This window comes from Calypte anna, chromosome 3 (assembly GCF_003957555.1).
Source record: "Calypte anna isolate BGI_N300 chromosome 3, bCalAnn1_v1.p, whole genome shotgun sequence".
In the NCBI taxonomy this organism is placed as follows: domain Eukaryota; kingdom Metazoa; phylum Chordata; class Aves; order Apodiformes; family Trochilidae; genus Calypte; species Calypte anna.
In genome coordinates this window covers 65,628,632-65,647,879 of record NC_044246.1, presented here as the reverse complement: position 1 = coordinate 65,647,879, position 19,248 = coordinate 65,628,632, and the positions used below count along the sequence as shown (strand labels likewise).

The 19,248-nt window shown below is 43.1% G+C and overlaps 1 protein-coding gene across 2 annotated transcripts in view; it reads right to left on the bottom strand.

Annotated features, from left to right (window-relative positions):
• Nucleotides 1-18,551, bottom strand: part of MAN1A1 (mannosidase alpha class 1A member 1) — a 136,544-nt gene extending 117,993 nt beyond the window's left edge. Inside the window, exons 1-2 of one of the 2 annotated variants that reach the window (XM_030447127.1) lie at nucleotides 18,069-18,551; nucleotides 17,725-17,993 (exon numbers count right to left, since the gene is read on the bottom strand). In XM_030447127.1, coding sequence (XP_030302987.1) covers nucleotides 17,725-17,993; nucleotides 18,069-18,306 — 507 coding nt within the window. In that variant the 5' untranslated portion in view covers nucleotides 18,307-18,551. Of the gene's footprint in view, nucleotides 1-17,724 lie in introns of both variants that reach the window. The other variant, XM_030447126.1, reaches the window with a different exon arrangement.
• Nucleotides 18,552-19,248: the final 697 nt, after the last annotated feature.

Below are 19,248 nucleotides of genomic sequence, written 5' to 3'. Positions count from 1 at the left end.
ACCCCACCAAAAAGAACCCAACAAACCCAAACACAAACCCAAGCACTACTGACAGATCCCTAAGTCTGCCTTGTCTGCTTGCTCTCACAAAATGCTGAATTATATTTTCCACATGCACAGATGACTGACCACACATAGAGAGCTCATCTGCACATCATTACTTGGATCCATAGTAGCAGTTTTTCTGTGTTTCTTTGTTTTAAAACCAAGACACTTTGGAAGTCCTGGCATCACTTGTTTGCTGTAGAACACAACGTATCTTAGTTGTTTCCTGTTAATCATAAAAAGCAAGCACCCATCACCCTGTATCCACCAATTTACGCCTACCAAGCACATATAATATTTCAGGACTCTCTGTTTGACTGTTGAGGCTTACAAAGGCAGCCTGGAGACCTCTGTTCTGGCACATCCAAGCTAATTTTAAAAATTCTTGCTTGATTTGGAACATGTCTTTAGGAGCTATTTCAGAATACCGTAAAATACCTCAACCACCTCATTGCTCTTGATTTTTAGCCATGAAGTATTGCCAGAACATATATATATATACACCATCTTGGAGAAGTAAAAGGAAATATTTTTCTTTAAAAAGTAAGGTATTAATTTAGAACCTGAGCAACCTACAGCCCACTAAGGACAGACAATAGGAGACTTCATTCATGAATCCACTGACTTTCACTTCTACCTTTTTTCACATACCTATCCAATAACTGTTTCATGAAATAGCAAATCTGTATGTATCTGAAATATGAGTACAGGGCTAGCACAAATAAATGGGGGTCAAAATCAAAATTTGACTCATTTATACAATTAAGGTGCTACTCTCTAATAGAGAAGTAAAACTTGTTCTAGCAAGTAAAATACTTTCTACTTTCTAAAATAGCAGTCAAAACACAGGATGCTGCATGATCAGTAGACTCAGACTTGACAGAATTAGCTTGAAACTTTTCATGATGTTATCAGCAAGCAGCATACCTAAGAAGATGTGCTTTGTATCTACAACAGAACTCCATACTGGGCACTAAACAGTGTGCCCCATGCCAGTGTACTACCACTGATTTTGCTGCCATCACAGCTCTTGACAGTAATGGCTAGTCCCCCAAAAATTCACATGTAGTCCCAACCAGGCTATATTTAAGACTGTTTAAAAACTTTTATCTGGCATGGTTATCTGAGAGCTAAAAAGTACATCCACTAGATAAGGAAGGCAATGAAGTGCTGTTGTGGCTATTGAAGAGGAAACCTTATTGTCTCATCTGTCAGCCAAAAACCTACAAGCCAACTCTACCACTGCCTTACTCTGCTGAACAGAAGAGACTCATTTCCTTGTATTCTACCTGCACCCTTTAACAGCCTATATTCTATTTTTAAGCCTGTTGCTTCCTTGAGGAGAAGTCAGCTTCCAGTCTAGGCCTTTTATATGTACTAGTGTAGGACCTTTGCTGAAAGCTATGAGGGCAGTGTAGTGACCTGATGTGGACTCTAATGGTTAGGTCACTAACCATTGCTCCAGCTATATCAGAGCTGACCCCTCCCATAAGAGTCACATCAGTCAGAGTGCCAGATGAGCTGAAGCCTGGAGCTTTTCATGTCCCATCCAAGAACAGCAAGATGTGGCAGGGAAGCCTTTGGGCTCTGCAACACAAGCGTGAAGGCTTTGCCATACTGCATGGTACTGCTGCAGCTAGTCTTGTACCAGGACCTCTGGCCAACAAGTGAAAGCTGGAGAATAGGCCTGTTTGTTGTTGGTCCCACCGTCACAATGTTGTAATTTAAATATGCATTAGCTCAGACTTTCAGTTTCTGACTCCATGTCTACCTTATACTATATTACTGCAACTTGCTAACAGGTAAAACCAGAGGCCACAGCAAGAAAATACCAAAGTTAAATACTGAGCAACTATTTTACATTTTTTGAGGCAGTTCATAGCTGCTGAAAGTCAGTAATACCTGCTGATGCAAGCTACTGCAGTAATCAGATTGCAAACTAAATCCAAGGGGATGTCAGGCAAAATGGAAATGGGATGGAAAAAGAAGGGTTTGCAAGAGAGGGAACACATTAGAAATACATCTGCATTTGAAGTTTCCTGGCAGTATTAAACTCAAATTCAAAAATTACAGTCCTCCAAAACACATAACCCGAAAAATTTCTTTAACATTCAGTCTGGTGGGTTTTTTCATTGATTTTAAGAAAATTGCTTACTGCTTTCTTTCTCAAGAAGGGCAGTTCACGTGGAGCAGCTTTTGCTTTGTTTTGAAACTGACAGATACAACCACAAAGAAAGGAAACACCCATCCACTGCAGTGCCAAAATTCTTATCTGTTTCCATTCTCAATACTGAGGAAGGGATATTACAATGCTTTAAGAAAGCATTAGGAAAACCCAGTTTCATGCCATCATGTCACAGGTATCCTTAAAAGGTAAAGAGTGGCAGAGTTTAATCCCTGACCCCAGCTGAAGGGATCTGCTACTGATCCCATATGTATGCACCAATATTCTTCTGGAGAGCAAACTACTGTAATCACTTCTTTCATGCAAGGTATGATTTTGACAGACCAAACTGAACTATAGCTTTATTTACCTTGGCTTTCATCTACATTATAAAGAAAATGAAGGAATATATGTTCATCATATGACCAAAGCTTTAAGTACAAATATTCCACATATTCATTTCCATAAGCATTTAGCCCCTGCAGACCAAAAGGCTTGGCACCAAGGGCTCATACATCTTTTCTATGAGCAACACCAACACACATGCTCTACCTCCAGAGGATTTTTCAGTATCAAGGCATATGACAAAGAAACCCTGGGCTTTGCCTCCAGCTCTGATGTAGCAGAGCCATGGCTGCTTAGATTTTTAAGTTGTACTGCCAAAGCTCAAGGAAGAACAAAAGGAACATGGGCTAGAACCTATCTGGGGAAAGGGATTGACTATATAGATCTCAAAGATGTAAAAATAATTTCTTTTTCCTCACAATACCTATTTTGAGTATTTGTCTGTGGAGACATAATCAAGTAGGTTCAGGGTCAGATGCAAAAAGAAATGAAAATTCCGCTAGAAAAACCCAAAATACTTCTAAGCATTACTGAGGTCATAGCTGCTTCAGCAACCTTAACTGTATCACGAAGTCTGGGGAGCATGAATGAAATCTAGTGCTGTCTCAAAGTGAGAGGGATTAATTATGTAGATTAACTGTACAAATGAATTGTTATCTAATGCCTTGTATAAAAAGCTGGTCAAGAACAGCTGATTAGGATTTTCAGTAAGCTATAAAATAGTGAATAAAATCTATTTTTAAACACACTGTGACTTGCAAGCAAACACTGTTCTTATCCAAAGAGATCTGTATTTAATTAGCAATAGCACTTCTGAAGATCAAAAATGTTATTTATCCCCAGCAGTCCAAAGGGCAAAAGATGAAATATATGAATAATAAAATATTTAAATAGATTTCACACAGTAGTTCTTAGTACACCTTCATGTACAGCTACACTAAGTTTCCAGAACTACCCTTCACCAGCTGAGCTGCCAAACTCCCTACTCACCACCCAAAATGAGGGCCTTTCCAGGTTTAAGTCTCATATACCAGCTGAAATGTCTGAAATGTTCATACTAATTACAGTAAGAGCAAATACAGAGCAAATACCTTTACCATGTTAAAAAAGATGGTAAAAATTATAGTTTGGCTCTCCTTCTTTGGCAATAATTTCATATATTAACATATGAGCTTTTTCTTTAGTCTTTTTTAAACACACATACATATTTATATGTACATAAACACATAGAAATCTCCCTCCACTTCACTCCAAACACTCTTCTATATTAATTTCTTTGGTAAAATATAGCACATTCATGATGTTCCCAGCTATTAGTTTTCAAATGAAAGACGAATAAGTTTTCCTTCCCATACTTTCATTGCTCCTTATGCTGTCAGAAAACCCATGAAGTTTCCATCCTTCTATTTGACTCCTTTGGGGAATTTAGTCAAGTCTTTTACTATTTTAAGGAAAAAAAAGACATTGAAATTTGAGCAGGGTTTTTTTGGGGGGGAGTTATGGCAGTGGAAGAAAAGGTAATATGTACCAAAACCCTGGTTGTTTTGATTACAGCAGGTACAATGTTGCCCAGGATGTTTCCTATAAATAGCATAATTGAATTTGGATATTAAAGCACAGCAGGACTATCCAAGGGAAGTGTGAGCAAGTTATTTTGTTCCTGATTATAGCACATTCACAGCTCATTTTATGACCTCAACGAGTTCCCCACTTAACACTGGGCTAAGGGCAACTTGGAAATTACCAGCTTACAACAGAGTCATTATTGGCGAAGCTGCAATAAAACCAGCCACAAAGTTCTTCAGGAAATATTTTTCCATGTGGGCATAAGTGTAAAGATGGTAAAACAGACACTTGGCATGTTTGACACTGAGGTAGTAGATCATCCCCTTTTATTTGCACTTTAATGTTCAGACAAACACAGAGGACTTTTAAAGCTCTTTGAGACTTTAGCATCAACAGCTGGCCTTGTTCCTTCCCCAGAAAATAAACCATGTATTTTCCAGAATAAAATAGGCATCACAAAAATACTGTTTTCAAACAAAAGGGAAGAAAAAAACTCCACAACATCTCCCCTCACAGAATACAGTAACAGGGAATGAGCACACCAGGAAGCTATTAGAAAGTCACTCTGAAATGAACATGTGCAACACCTTGCAGTGCACTATTATGAGTCTGAAATAACTTCATAATAGCTATGTCCTTTGAGGTTCTTATGATCAAGAATACAGCTAAAAAACAAAACAAATAGTTTTTCAATGCCCAGCACACATGAATCAAACAGCTCACCTGAAGTTTCTTTTTGCCTGCAAGAGATCCAAGTGGTGGGACTTCAATAGCCTTAACTACAGGATCTACTTTATACTGGAAAATAAAGTGCTGAATTTATACTTCAAGCCACAGATCAAAAGTGTAAAAGTGGAGGTGTAGCCACTGGTCAAGTTTTGGACTACTAAACTGAATTCAAAACAACTTATTTTCTTGATGAAATGAAATCTCTATACATAGGAACAGTAGAAATTTTAAGAACAAAAAAAAAAAAACTAATGAAAGTAAAACCAAGCTTAACCTATTTCCAGATCCTGGAGGCCCTTTCCTCAAACATTCAGTTCCCATGAAAAATACTCATGTAGGTTTTTCAGCTACCTTTTCACACTTTTTTTTTAAGGACCAAATAAAAACTACAGGTGATCACTATTTCTATAACACAGGATCATAAAGTTGGGGCAACAAAGTAAGGTTACATAGTCCCTGATATAGCTGGAGAGAGCTCTGCTTCTCACATCACACACTCAGAATAGGCATGTCACATTGAAGGGATGCTTGGGTATTGCTGTAATTCTGGAAACCTACCCTTTTAGAAGTGACTAGTGAATTTGGACACTGAGCATGAGGCAGTATAAAGATAGATTTTATTTTCAAAACCAAGCTTCTGTAAAGCCAGACCTCTTTGTGATGTCAAGTGTCAAAAAATCAAATGAAAAGTTAGACTCTCATGGATTGGTAGTGTAGTACAATAGTACAACCATACTGTAAAAATATTTACAATGGCTGCTGCAAAACATATAGATCATACAAAACAGAGGGAAATTTAACAAAAAAAACATGAGACTGTAAGCCAGTGAGACACTTTAAAAGTTAAACAGAGCTGTGTTTTACATCTAATTCAGTGGTATCCGATTCAGTTACGATACAAACTCTGAACTTAGCACTGAACTTTGAACTCACTATATTTGCTTTCATGTTCTTAGTTTCATATTTAAAATGTAGAAACATCAGGTAATTTATATTCTGATTAGAGGAATGTAGAGGAAAGACACTTCAAAGAAGCATGTGATTCTTCAATGGTATGTCTCCCAGATGGCGTCAGTATGCTAGTAAACGATTTACATCCATAGAAGTGACAAAAGCAGTAACTAAGTTTTGTTTCACACCAATAGCTTGTTTTTCAAAATTACAAAATACAGTTCCCTATATTAAGCAACTCTGTCTGTCCAATAAACATTTCCTCATTTTTAAAAATTTAAAAATACTTGCTGAGCTAACATACTTTCCTGCTGAGCTTTCCTAACCAGACAGAGAGGCAGCAGACACCCTGTAGCTAGGAAGGCTACGTGCCCTTTTCCTCCTCCACCCCACCTCCCATAGTAACAGCTCACTTCAAAACAACTAACGCCCAAATGAGAAACATCTAAACACCAAGCCTATTTTAAATGCTAGGAGAGTTCAAGATCCTGAAGGAACTGATGAGGACAAGTAATTAAGACCCTGGGCTTCAGGGGAACAATCTCAAGTTTGTTCAGGGACGTGATCTGCTGGATCCCATGGGAAGAGCACGGGGAAGGTGCACAGGAGACCTCCCTGACGCTCAAGTGAACCATGGCAGGAGAACAGGGTGGTGGCGTGAGGACTGCCTGGTGGAGCCCAAATCCTCAGGGAAGTGAGCATTAGTGAAGGGGCATTACAGAAACACTGCCCCAGCAAGCAGTGGGGTCAAAGTTCATCTGGATGATGCCACAAGACAGGAGGGACCTCTACAGGTAGATTAGCAAAGAACAGTGACCAAACAAACAGGGGCCTGCTGCCAGCCAGGTTCAGAAAATCAGTGACAAAGGACTTGAAAAGGCTCAACCACTCAGTGTCATTGCTATGCTCCTTACCAGCAAGGCACACACACTCACCTGAGTGGGAAGAGCCTGAGGAAAGTTGTCAGGTAAATGAAGACCAAGTTAGGAGCAGAGCATTAGGCAAAATGGACACAAACAAGTGCACAGGACCAGCTAAGATGTTTCTAATGGTGCTGAGGGAACTGGCTGTGTTGGATGATTGAAATATAAGGATTTCTTTGCTCCACCTGATGTTCATAGTTTTGCCTGAAGCATATCCGTAATTATCTTTTCAATTTAGATGACTATTTGGAGCAGATAAAGTTAAACCCGGGTCTTTTACTTTTTTCAAGCATTTATTCAGATCACAGCTTTCCCTCAAACAATCTACAGTTACAGACAATTTATAATTTACCAACTTGTTTTATGTTTACTGTAAGAGCTAAGTGTGAATACGTCTGTTTCAACATGTTAATATAATGACTATTTTTGAAGAAACTGCATGAAGAGACTTGTTGGCTTTTCTTTAGAAAGGTCATTTCTTGAAATGCCTTCTTGATCTCTGATATCACTTCAGACCTTGACAAGATCAGAAACATTTCTATGAAGAGTCAGTTCGGGTTCAGTGACATTCTTACTCTAGAGCTTTACAGAATAAGACATAAAAATATCATTTGACTTGCAGTTTGTCTTTACACAGTACAGTTTTTCCCATGGTGATTCTTCAGATGATCTCCCCAGAACAAAGAAAGCAGCATGCAGCTTTGAAGTATTATGATTTTTTCAATATGTAATGTGTTTAACTCTTCTACTCTCTAAATGGTAATTAGGCTTTCCACTGCATGACGGCGGGGGGGGGGGGAGTGGGGGGAGGAGGGGAAAGGGGGAGGAAAGGCAGAAATCTGACTGCAAATTATGAACTTCTCTTTCTCTTCTTTAAGCTTTAAAGACTCTAGTATAACTGTCTAAGTCCAACACAAAATTTGAAGTGCAGTTCACAAAATCACAGATGGGTGGAGAACTACAACCACAGTAACAAGCAGATTTCCCTACAGACAGCAGTAACATTATCACCATTCAGTGCACCAACAGATGTCAGTGCTGAAAGGCAGCGAGAAAACTGACGGTGGAGGTAGAAGATTGGGTCTGCAGTCTGCATGCCCGTATCAGTGAACAGGAAAACTACTATCTCCTTAAGCACTACACTTTGAAAACAAGATGGTTTTTAGCTTGGTATGCTTTTACATAAGCCACTTCCTAGTTCCTTGGAAGAAAGCAGAGCCTGAACAAAAGAAATTTCAAAAGGCACAGAGGTGTTTATTATGCAGTGGACTAAGCGAAAGAAAAAATATGCAGATACTTTAAAAATAGCTTCACAGTGGTCTGAATACTAATTAAAGAAGCAAGCCAAACTGATCTAGTGCAATTTTATTTCAGTGTTTTAAAAGCAAATCCTGACTTTGAATAAATAATTGGGAAAGAGGGTTTATGTCACAATAAGATCACCACTACACAAGTCAGACTATGTAAAATTGAGGAAAAACAGCAGACATTTCTTCCTTTCTACTTTTTTCATATAAGCAGCACATAGTACTGCCTCTAACCTAAGATGTCAGCAAAATATATTTGCACGTGAGAAGTACAAAGCTGTATGCTTTTACATTAAAATTCCAACTTGCATTTCTGTCCTCCATCAGCAAAAAAAAAATTGATTCTTCTGAAATAATTTCTAGCATGTGCATGGGCAGTATTGTAACAACCAGATGTTCCATAGTCATCAGTTCATTCTTTGCACAGAATCATTTTGGTCCTTTGCTCAATATTGCTTACCACCTCTTCCAGTTCTCACCTGTTTTCTTACCTTATTAGAGATTTGCATTTTTAAAAAAGGGCCAAATTTCTTAGAAGCCAGACTTTCATTCATTTGCTTTATTCCTAAGACAATTTAAAAGCCAAGGTACATAGTTTCCAAAAGGGAGTGGGAGGACAAATGAAAGTAGATTTTTACACTTGCAGTTACCTTTGCATAGGAGACTGTATATCTCAGTGTTCCCACAAGGGCTGTGAATATTTAACTGTAACAGTTATAAGAATGTAACATCAGGTTATGCTCATGCAATCTGTTTGAAAAGCTTTTAAAATTAGAGGTATCAGAATGAGCAATACCTGTATCTTCATAAATACCAGCAATAAAATCCAATCAGCCTACTGCAGAGAGTTATAGGGAGTTGTCATATTATATTGTGCAAGTATTTATTGGTTACAAGAGAGTTCAAAGTGGAGATATCAAGATATATGAAACGCAGACTGGGAATTTTACTACCCTACTTGCCTTCCTTCAGAACAGCACTGGACCAGACAATTTGATCATAGAATAATAGAATGGCTAGGGTTAGAAGGGACCTTAGAGATTATCTAGTTTCAAGACCCCTGCATGGGCAGGGACACCTTCCACTAGACCAGGTTGCTCAAGGATCCATCCAACCTTGAACACTGACAGGGAGGGGGCAGCCACAACTTATTTGGGCAACCAAATAAATATTTCAAGTATTGCCTGAAACCCTCACAGCAAGTGACCTAAACATAGAACCAAGGAGTCTCAGGTTTAGCCTCCCACTGTAATAAATAGTGTGACTAGCAGTGGCAAACCACAGCATAGCTGCCCACATGCAAAACCCAGCTTTCAACTGACCCTGGTGAGCTGACATGTCCATGCTAGATAGAGACCTGCAGCATGGGTAGGAGCAAAGTCAGCCTTTGCCCAGCACACAGCAGCAGCTCCTGGTTTAGTGGGGACCAGTAAAAAATGATCCAGGTAATTAAGTTCTGCTCTTAAACCTGACACATTGTGCAATCTTGGGGCAGTCACTAGACCCTTCTCACCCCTGGAAGAACGAACTGCTTTCTTACAACAGCAAAGCCTTCTGGACATCTGCACTGTGATACACGAGGCTTAACTGCAATTCTGCAAAAGGTTTCATTTAATCTGGTTCAGGCAAGCATGAGCTTTATTACTCATCAATTATGTTTACATGACAGACTTGCAGACACGATTATAAAAAGTCATGGGAAACAGAAAAACAGTGATGCTTCTCAGAAGTGCACACACAATCTTTACATCACATGCACCCCCCACAAAACAAATTCTGTGGATAAAGGAGATTTAAGAGATTTTTCATACAAAAGCGGGAACAAGTAGATTGAGTATCTGTCATATTACTCATACTGCTTAATACACAAGCCCCTAAACAATTATTTTCTTAATTTGTAAAATGATACCTCTAGAAGTAACTTAGGAATAGACTACAAAAATGTTTCAAAATTGAATGTGTAAAAAAAGTTACACAGAGACACATTTGAATAGCTGTGCTTGTCAGTAAAAAAAGCATACAACTGGAGTGGTTCATCCTATCTGTACCATCTCAGGTCGCATTTATGGCCAGAAGTACTGCAACAGTAGACAATGGCAAACACTGAATCAAAGCCACTTTCCTGAAGTATTACTCCTATGCTGCAACACAAGCTAGGAAGGCAAACTTATTATTTGTAGATAAGGGAACTACTTGTTAAGAGAGTCCCTTTCAGATGGAAACCACAGAAATTTACATCTATGCTGGTGTAGATTCCCAAGCTAGGGAAAAACACAAAACAAAACAAAAATCAACCCAAACCAAAAGGAAAGTTAACACACTCAAGAGATATTATAGCATTTATCTTACGGATAGCTTTAAGAAAAAGTATATAAGTATGTATATCTAACAATCATACAAGCTTCTGAAACTATGTAAATTATCGTCCACAAGTGCTATCTCCTCTTAGTTCCTTGTCTGAGTCCTGTGGTTTCATTAACAGTCGAAGAAGCTATCAAAGCCTGGCTGTCTACAACTCATTTCCCCCTCCTTTCCCCTCCTCCACCCCTCCCCCCCAAAAAAATGATACAAGACTTTTTTTTGGCCTTAACAGTAGATTTTTAATAAACAGGTGGAATTTTTCTGCTTCATTTTGCCTACAGCACAGAACTATAGCCTTAAGCAACTGTACTCACCAATACTACGATTTACTCTATTTCTTTATATTAAATGGCTGCCATAGGCTGCTATACTAACATTAAATAAGAAATCATCACCATGAGATTAAAACTTGCCAAAATGCAGGAGACGTTCCATTTTAGACTTTACCTTATATCTTTACATCACCTTATTTAGCTTTCACAAAAAGAGTCCTGAGTGTGTCTGGAATTTACATTTTGCCTTAACATAAAATATGCATGTGGATTTTCAGTTAAAGAACTAATAATGTGCTCGATTTTTCTGTGAAAGCAAGATGTTTTCCACTGAACATTCAAAGCCTTTTATTTTTCCCTACAATTCTGAGGATTCAGTTACATAGGACATTCATTAAAGTTTTGGTAAAATTACCTGTTGAGAATATAGACCAAGTCTGAACATAGGAAAACCAAATATTCTTCTTAGCTCACAAAAAACAGGTGTAAGGCTGAAGAAACATGAACTAGCAATGGGGACACAACCCATTCCAGTCAAATACACACACAGCTATCCATTGAGACATCCCGTCTCTATTTCAAGCTCAATGCTGTAATCATACAGGCACTTGCCTGCATGACAGAATCTTCAAGTCATTTGACAGAAGAGGCTGCTGGATTCTCAAAAAAAAAAAAAAAAGGTAGCTGAAGCATGACTCACCTGTAACAATGAACTATATCCCCCCGCCCCCAAGGGCTCCCAGCAGAAAGAGTAATAATTTGACAAAGGAATACCCTATTTCATGAGAAAAAAAAGAGGCCTCAGTCCCATTCTCCTCCACTCTGCTCCCCTTTCAAATGCATTCTCTTTGAGGGGATCCACTGCTTCCACTGTGCTCAGACCTTCACTAAGCTATTTTGGCTTGCTACCCCATCAGGTGATGAACACAACAAAAGTGGGAGTAGTACCCTGTCTGGTTGGCTTTGCATAGGGTCTGTCAAGCAACAGAACTAAGAGGCTGCTTAATAGTCACTGAATCATACTCGCAGTAACTCAGACGACGCTCCTCTGCATCTTGTAGTGCTATTGTCATTAAGCAAAACTTACTGTTTTGTGACATTTTAGACACCACAAGATAACCCCTGCCACCTCCAGCTGCCAATTCACAAAAGCACAAACCTCCCAAGTAGTCCAGGGAAAGTCTATGTGCTTAACTTAGGGGTATAAGGTACCACCCACCATGGGGGCACTTAGTTCACCACCTCAGTGCCTTTTATAAAACCATGAAAGCACACAAAGAGAAACCCAAAACAAACAGAAGTAAAATAAACGCTATTAGGAAGAAAAGTACTGCAAAACACTAAAAAATAACTAATGGAAAAAATATCCTGAAGATTACATGTGGGTAAATAAAGCTTTGAGAGAAAAAAAAGTGTCAAGATTAATTTTAAACTCCTTTAACAAGCTGAAGGACAGATGCAAGATGCCAGCATTAAGGTCACAAAGTAGTTAAAAAAACCCAACAACTTATTTCGAAATGCATTGCATCATCAGGACGTTTCCAGGAATCACCACATGACTTACTCATTACATATTGACTCCCTTCCACCATATCCTTTTCTTAAAGAAACGTACCATCAGGGAACCTGTCTTTTTCTCTCTCAAGCCCAAACCACTTAATGCTTCCACGGCTGCATTTTAACACTTTTCCTTCCCCTTCTGTGAAGGACTCCACAACCTTACTCCCTCTGAATTTTGGTTCACAGGAGTTGCACTTCAGTAAATCCAAGCGTGTTTCTTTTCCCCTTCTCTGTTGTGAGAAAATGGGTTAGGAGGTAACAGTCTCCTGGTGCACAGCACTTCAGCCTGCTATAGAAGGTTATTACAGGAGACTGATCCTTTGCTCTGCAAATATCACACCATAGAGATTCAATTTTAATAGAGAAACTATGCCAGAAGATCAGGCTCTAGCACCTAAAACAAGAAGCTGGGACAAGTGTTTTTAACACTTCCATCCATATAGCACTGTTGCCTCACCAAAGCCAAAACTAGTACCGTCGACTCTTACATTAAGGCCTTCAAGTCACCACCACTGTGGTAGAAAACTTGGCAGAAAACTATCCAACTTCTTTGCTCTGGTAGTTTTCTGCTTGTTTAGTGAGCTGATGCAATTTATGAAGGGTAACAGTGGAATTAACACAAAGCAGACAAGTGGGAGAAGGCAGTGAAAAGTGGTCAGAAGAGATGGAAAGTCTCCTCTTTTGACAGCAACAAGGATGGGGGAACTCACCTGGTCTCAAGAAACTCACCAAAAGGGAGTAAAACCCCAGCCTGACACTGGACCTCCCTGAACAGCTGCACCAGGATAGCTGGCAGTAGGAAAGGAAGCGGTGGAAACATGCACGAAGGCACAAAGGGCTGACCTCCCTTCTTCAGCAACACTTCACCTCCTATAATTTTGCCATCACTCCTCCTCATTAATAGTTCTGATTAAGCCCAAACACTGCTATGTCAAGTACATACTAGATTTCTGATTACTGCTTTATTTCCATGCTCACAAGCTTTCCTCCTGACACTTCTGAACTTCCCCACAACACACATTACTGAGACTTTTTGCTGACTAAACTGCAGAAAAGCCACCATAGAAAACAATTACACAAGCAAAATGAAAGACTGAAGAAGCACTAGAAGTCACACTGCCAAAGCAACCTTAATTCAGTTCTTTATAGAAAGGCCCCATGGCATAATCTTCCACTGCAGAGCCTGTTTTGCTGACTTGACACCATTGCCCTGTTGAGCTCAAAGGACTAGTGCCTAGAAATGACCATAGAATTAGGAAATAAATACTCTGCTCCTGGACCTTTAACAGATGATTGCAAGAGCTGCAAGCAAGCATATGGAGCACTGCATGATCATGCTCTTTGGACATTGATTCCAGTTTACCACGGAGGTTTTTATCCTGAAAACATGTCCAAATGGCTTTGAACAATAATGTGTACACTTTCCAAGCAAGCTACTTTATACAACAGCAGCACAGCTGCATTAGTATGGTGTTCCACCAACACCAATAGCTTGCTGTTCAGCAGGATTAATTAGCCTGGGCAGAGCACGGCACTAATTAATTTGATTATATTGCTTCTAGCACCTACGCTAGCTCATTCGTCGTTTTCTATTCCTTTTCTCTGAAATAAAAAAAGCTCAGGTTTTGCAATTTTTTTAACTCCTAAATAGTTTAATCACTTTTTTTTTTTTTTTTTCCCCTGGGAAGGGGGAGGAAGAAAGGAGTTAAGACTTGGGAAAGATTAGAAGTCATACTTTCTGAACTGAAACTGTGCATCTCTTGCCTCCATAACCTGTTCTCACTATTACTATCCTCTTCTAATCACTCTTTTGCTCATATCAAGCTGACACCTTTTCCAACCTCCTCATTCACCTTCTTGGGCACATATAAGGACACCACAACAGAGACCACTTCGAGGTATACCAGGTACCAAGACCCTGCCCCAAGTCATGGAGATAACCAGATCTTCAGTGGAACTACCAGAAGACCTCAAGGTCTGACAAAATACAAGTGTACTGGTAGGTTCAAAAGCAGCTGTGTCTCTTTGTTCAAGCCTTCCTGAATCATCCTGAAGATGAAGAAGAATGTTTCCACTGCTTCCTTTCCTACTGCCTGCTATCCCAGTGCAGCTGTTCAGGGAGCTCCAGTGTCAGACTGAGGATTAACTTCCTTTTGGTGAGTTTCTGGAAACAAAGTGAATTCCCTCATCTTTGTTGCTGTCAAAAGAGGAGACTTTCCATCTCTTCTGACCACTTTTCACTGCCTTCTCCCACTTGTCTGCTTTGTGTTAATTCCAATGTTACCCTTCATAAATTGCATCAGCTCACTAAAAGAAAACAACTTCCTGAAGAAAAGTAATTTTTAAAAAATTCATCAGTCACAAGCAACTGACAGTGGTTTTACAACAAGAAATACAGAGGACAGGCCTGTCATACCCTCTTTCTTTTGAGTTTGCCTGTAACTCATTATCAGAAGATACCTGGTAGCAGAACAGTATCTCTGTTCTTTGGCCCACATTTCTGATCTGTTTGGGCACACCTGCACACAGGCAGGCCCCATGGGTGTAACCTCAAGAGCAACCACATAGTTCTGATGGAGTGAGTACAGGGCAGCAGACAGCAACATGATCTCCACTTTTCCATGTTACCCCAAGTCTTTTACTTGCTCAATAAGCTTCTAGAAACTTATTTTTCCATGTTATAATGGTTTCAATACAAGAAAAGGTTCAAGAATTTTTATAGTCCCACCTTCGTTAAATTTAACATCTTTTTAAAAAAAAAAACAAAAAAAAACCATGAAAGAGCATGCAATAGAGTGGTTAAAATTTCCATTTAAAAACTTTGTTAGGGAATGCTTTAAAGTCACAGTATTTTATTGTTTTGTAATCGCAAATCATATTGTACTATCTAGACCTCTAGACACCTATTTCTACTTAAAATTTAAACCAGTAAATTAACATCTCTAAGCTGCCTCCCCTCTCAGCTTTATGCCAGCATGTTGAAATGAGAGCTCTTTTAAGACAGAAAGGCAGGGAAAAACAATGTTGTTTTTCAGCATTCTTTTCCTTTAAAGCATCCTGCTTCCTTTTGTCAAAAATATCCACACAAATAGTTTCAAATTATGGGTTATAGGTGTACAACATACATTATATACACAAATTCCAGGCTCAAAAGGGTATGAAAGCGGAAAGATTCTTGTTTGTATCTCCAGTATGCAACCACCAAGCACAAGGAGAACTTAATGGGATAATTCTGATTTCTGTAGTGTAATACAGTCTAGTAGTACTAAAGTTCATGCCTTATGTTACAATTTAAAACTAAAAAGACTACATATTAGAATTCCAGCTTGGCAGTAAGGCATCAACATGAAGAAAGTACACAAGAGCTTGCAATGAGAGAAGCAACATAAAGGCCAACAAATGGAACAAGTAAGTGAACACAGAACAGGAAACACTGTTTAACAGTCAATGGGGGAAAAAAAGTATTCTTTAAAAAGAAAAACAAAACCAGTCAAGGTACTGCAAAAAAGCAAGAGTAATTAAGTAAACAACGCGTTAAGGTCACGTAGTTAATCAAGAGGAAAGGAACCACCCAGAAACAATACATAACATTGAGAAATTAGGCCGAGATATGAAGGAAAAATAAAAGTCTGTATACTCCAAAGTACAGTCCCTCAGTAATTTCCCATGCTTACACAGCAAGAAAACCTGGTTTTGGGGGGATTACTATGTTGTTTGTGATTCCTGGGTAGAAGTGAAAGAGAAAGAGGAGCGATGGAATGGAAAAGGAGAAAAAAAAAAAACTGTAGAGATACTGGGATATTAATGTAGGTACACATACACACAAACATACAAACATATGCATACATGCTCAAGTGTATTAATATATAACAAAAGTTAACTAGGGTTAGTTGGCATGGACTGGGACCAGCAAGTATTTTAAGCTTTACCTTCTTCCTCCTTCTTATTTAACTTGTTGCAGCTCTTCTATGTTACAGAATCACGTCCATCACATCCATCAGCCTCATTACTTCTAAATACTTTTACATGGCAGTTCAAGATAACTGGATAGAGAGTTTGGTGGTATTTCTAATTGTTCCACATGCCTCGTGGAGGTTGTGTAACTAAAATTGAGGACAACATAATATGTGCACACTTCAAGATTCAGTCTATACCGTGCACTCCTATGTGTTTATCGCTTCCAAATACTTTTGCATTGGTGTTTGCTACTTGTGACTGCTGCACAGTGATACACTGATGCAAGGACTACAGAGCAGAGAACACACCTTGAGATTTGTGAGAGCTTATTATCTCGTCCGCTGTCTCGTATCAGGGCTCACTTTTCAGGCAGGTCTGTAGACTCAATAAGAACAAATCGTTCCCAGTAAGGCTAGGGATATTTCACAAACACAGAATTACTCGGTCGTTACAGTCTCTCTCCTATCTCGCTTTCATCAACACAGAACAGGAAACGTATACTACTAATTAATTCATAAACCCTAATCCCTGCAGGCAGCCGAAATTGTCAGTTCGATAAATAAACCAGCCAGTAATGATGGGAAGTTGAACTACATTACCAAGGAAATCGCTCTTCTGTCAGAGGACCCTGTCAAGCTCTGCTCACAACAGTCTTGCCTATACCCAGTTTGGAGACAATTTCTCCAAGGAAGGACTTCACAGCCGTACCTGAACCAACCACGCAGCACGAGGGAACGAGACACCCCGGGGAATTTGTCAAAGCACATACAGCTTTCCGCTATCCCCCCAAAGTGACTGCGTTTTGCCAAAATACTCTCAACTCTTTAGACAACCGGTATCACAGAACTGTGAACCGCACGATTCCCAGACAGATCGCGACATCTCCGAAGCTCTGTACAAAACCCGCACTTGGAAACGCACCGGCTGAGACCAGCGCAGGACCGCTCGAGGTTACCCCCCCTCCGCCACCAAGTGCGGCACGGGAAGGGCGCCGTCCTCCGCACCCCGGGGACACACTCGTCGCGAACCTGCCGGCAGCTAAGCCCGGGATGCTCCACAGGGCGCGCAGGCGGACCCGCGTCCCGATGAGGCACCCGGGTGTTGCTTTTACTCCCGGGCGTCGCTGCTCCCAGCCCTCGCCCAGCCCCCTCAGAGGCGCCCCGCATGCCGCCGAGAGCCGGCGGGATTTGCATCCTTTCCGGGTTTCGGTGCCACGGCCGAGGGAAGACCCGGTAAGGTGAGACGGGAGGCAAAACCGACACGGAGAGCGACCGGCGGTGCTGGGTCCGCAGGCAGCACTCGCTCCGCGGCCGCGCAAAGGCGCGCGAGGTACCGCGGGCTGCCAGGGTGCAACCACGGGCGGCGAAGCCGACCTGAGCGGCGGCTGCCGAGTGAGGGCCGGCCAGAAAGACCCCTTCCCGCAGGGAAAAAGGAGGAGGGAGGGAGTAGGGCTCCTTCATCGCCCCGCCACCGCCCCGGCAGCGACCTGTTGCCTCGCGCTGGAGTGCCGGGGAGCGTCCCCGGGACCGGCCGTAGCCACCCACCTCTTTGATTTTGTCCCTCTTCTCCCGGATGACGGGGTCGGCGGGCTCTTGCCCCACAGCACCGACGGGCTGGCGGAAGAGGCGCTGGGGCAGTCCCGGGGCGCCCGCCTCCTTCCTGCCGCGGGCATCCTGCAGAAGTTTCTCCTTGTCCTGGCGGATGTCTCTGCGGATCTCCTCGGGCAGCTTCTGCAGAGTCTCCTTGGCTTCACGCAGAGCCCGCTCGTGGTCGGCACGGATCCGCTCCAGGCTTCCCGCTCCGTCCGCGGCCGCCGGGCCGCCCCCGGGCTGCGGCGGGGCGCGGGGCTGCCCGCCGGGCGGCGGCGGCGGCGGCTGCAGGGCGGCCGAGTGAAAGAAGACACCGCTGAGGAGCTTAGAGGAGTCGGGCAGGAAGAAGATGGCCCCGAAGCAGAGAGTGATGAAGGCGCTGAACACCAGCAGCAGCACGAACTTCTCCGTCAGCCGGAACGCTCCGGGCCCCGCCGCCTTCCTGCCCCCGCCGCCCGCGCCGCCGCCCGCGGAGCCGCCCAGAGCCCCCGGCCCCGCCGGGCTACCGAAGAGCGGCAGCAGGCTGGCGGCGGGCATGTCCCTCGCGCCGCCTCAGCAGCAGCGCAGCGCACCCCGCCGCGCAGGGACCGCACCGCACCGGACCGGACGGGTGGGCTGGGCTGGGCTCCGCCGCCCCCTCCCCGCCTCGGCTGCAGAAAGTTTTCTCGGGCAGACGCGGCAACTTTTCCCTTCGCCACCGACAGCGCTCGGGCGTCTGCGGGGCGGGCGCTGTCAGCTCCAGCCCATGCTGCCGAGCCGCCACCGCCGCGGGTGCCTCTCCCCGCTCCGCCCGCGCGGAACTGCCGGGCAGCCGGGGGCGGGGCGGGCCGGGGCCGCCGCCTGCCCAATGGTGAGGGGGGCGGGCCGCGGGCTGGGCGGGGCGGGCCGAGGGCTGCACCGCCCTCCACGGCTGCTACATCCCGGCTGTCCCGGGGGTCAGCCTAAGGGGAAGGGATGGCGGGGAGGGGGGCTTATCGGTCGTCGCCTGCCGCGGCGGTGCCTCCGGTATGGCGGAAGGGGCGCGGCGCGGCGCTGGGAGGGTCCGCGGGGTGCGGCCGCTTCGTCCTCGCTAGCGCCGGCGGAGAGGTGAAGGGGGAGGGTGGGGGAAGGGGTGGCGGTGTCGGGCTCGCGGCAGCGGCGGCGGCACGTGAAGGCGGGCGGGCGGCGGCGAACACACGCGCGCGCAGCGTGCACACACCCGGCCCCCAGCGAGGCGCGCGCCCCGTTACGCGCGTCTTATGCGCTCGTGCCCCGTTGCGCGCAGCGGGGGCCGCGGAGGGAGGCGGAGAGGGAAAGAAGGGAAGGGAAGGGAGAGGAGGCACCGCAACCTCCCCCAGCTGATCAGGGGCGTCAGTCCCTACCCCCTGCGCTTTGTGAGGGAAGCGAGGGGGTCGGGTTCATTGGTGTTTCTTTGCAGGTGGAAGCTGCGCCTGGGAGCAGGGGGAATGACATCCCCGAGAGCGCGACAGTCCTGACTGC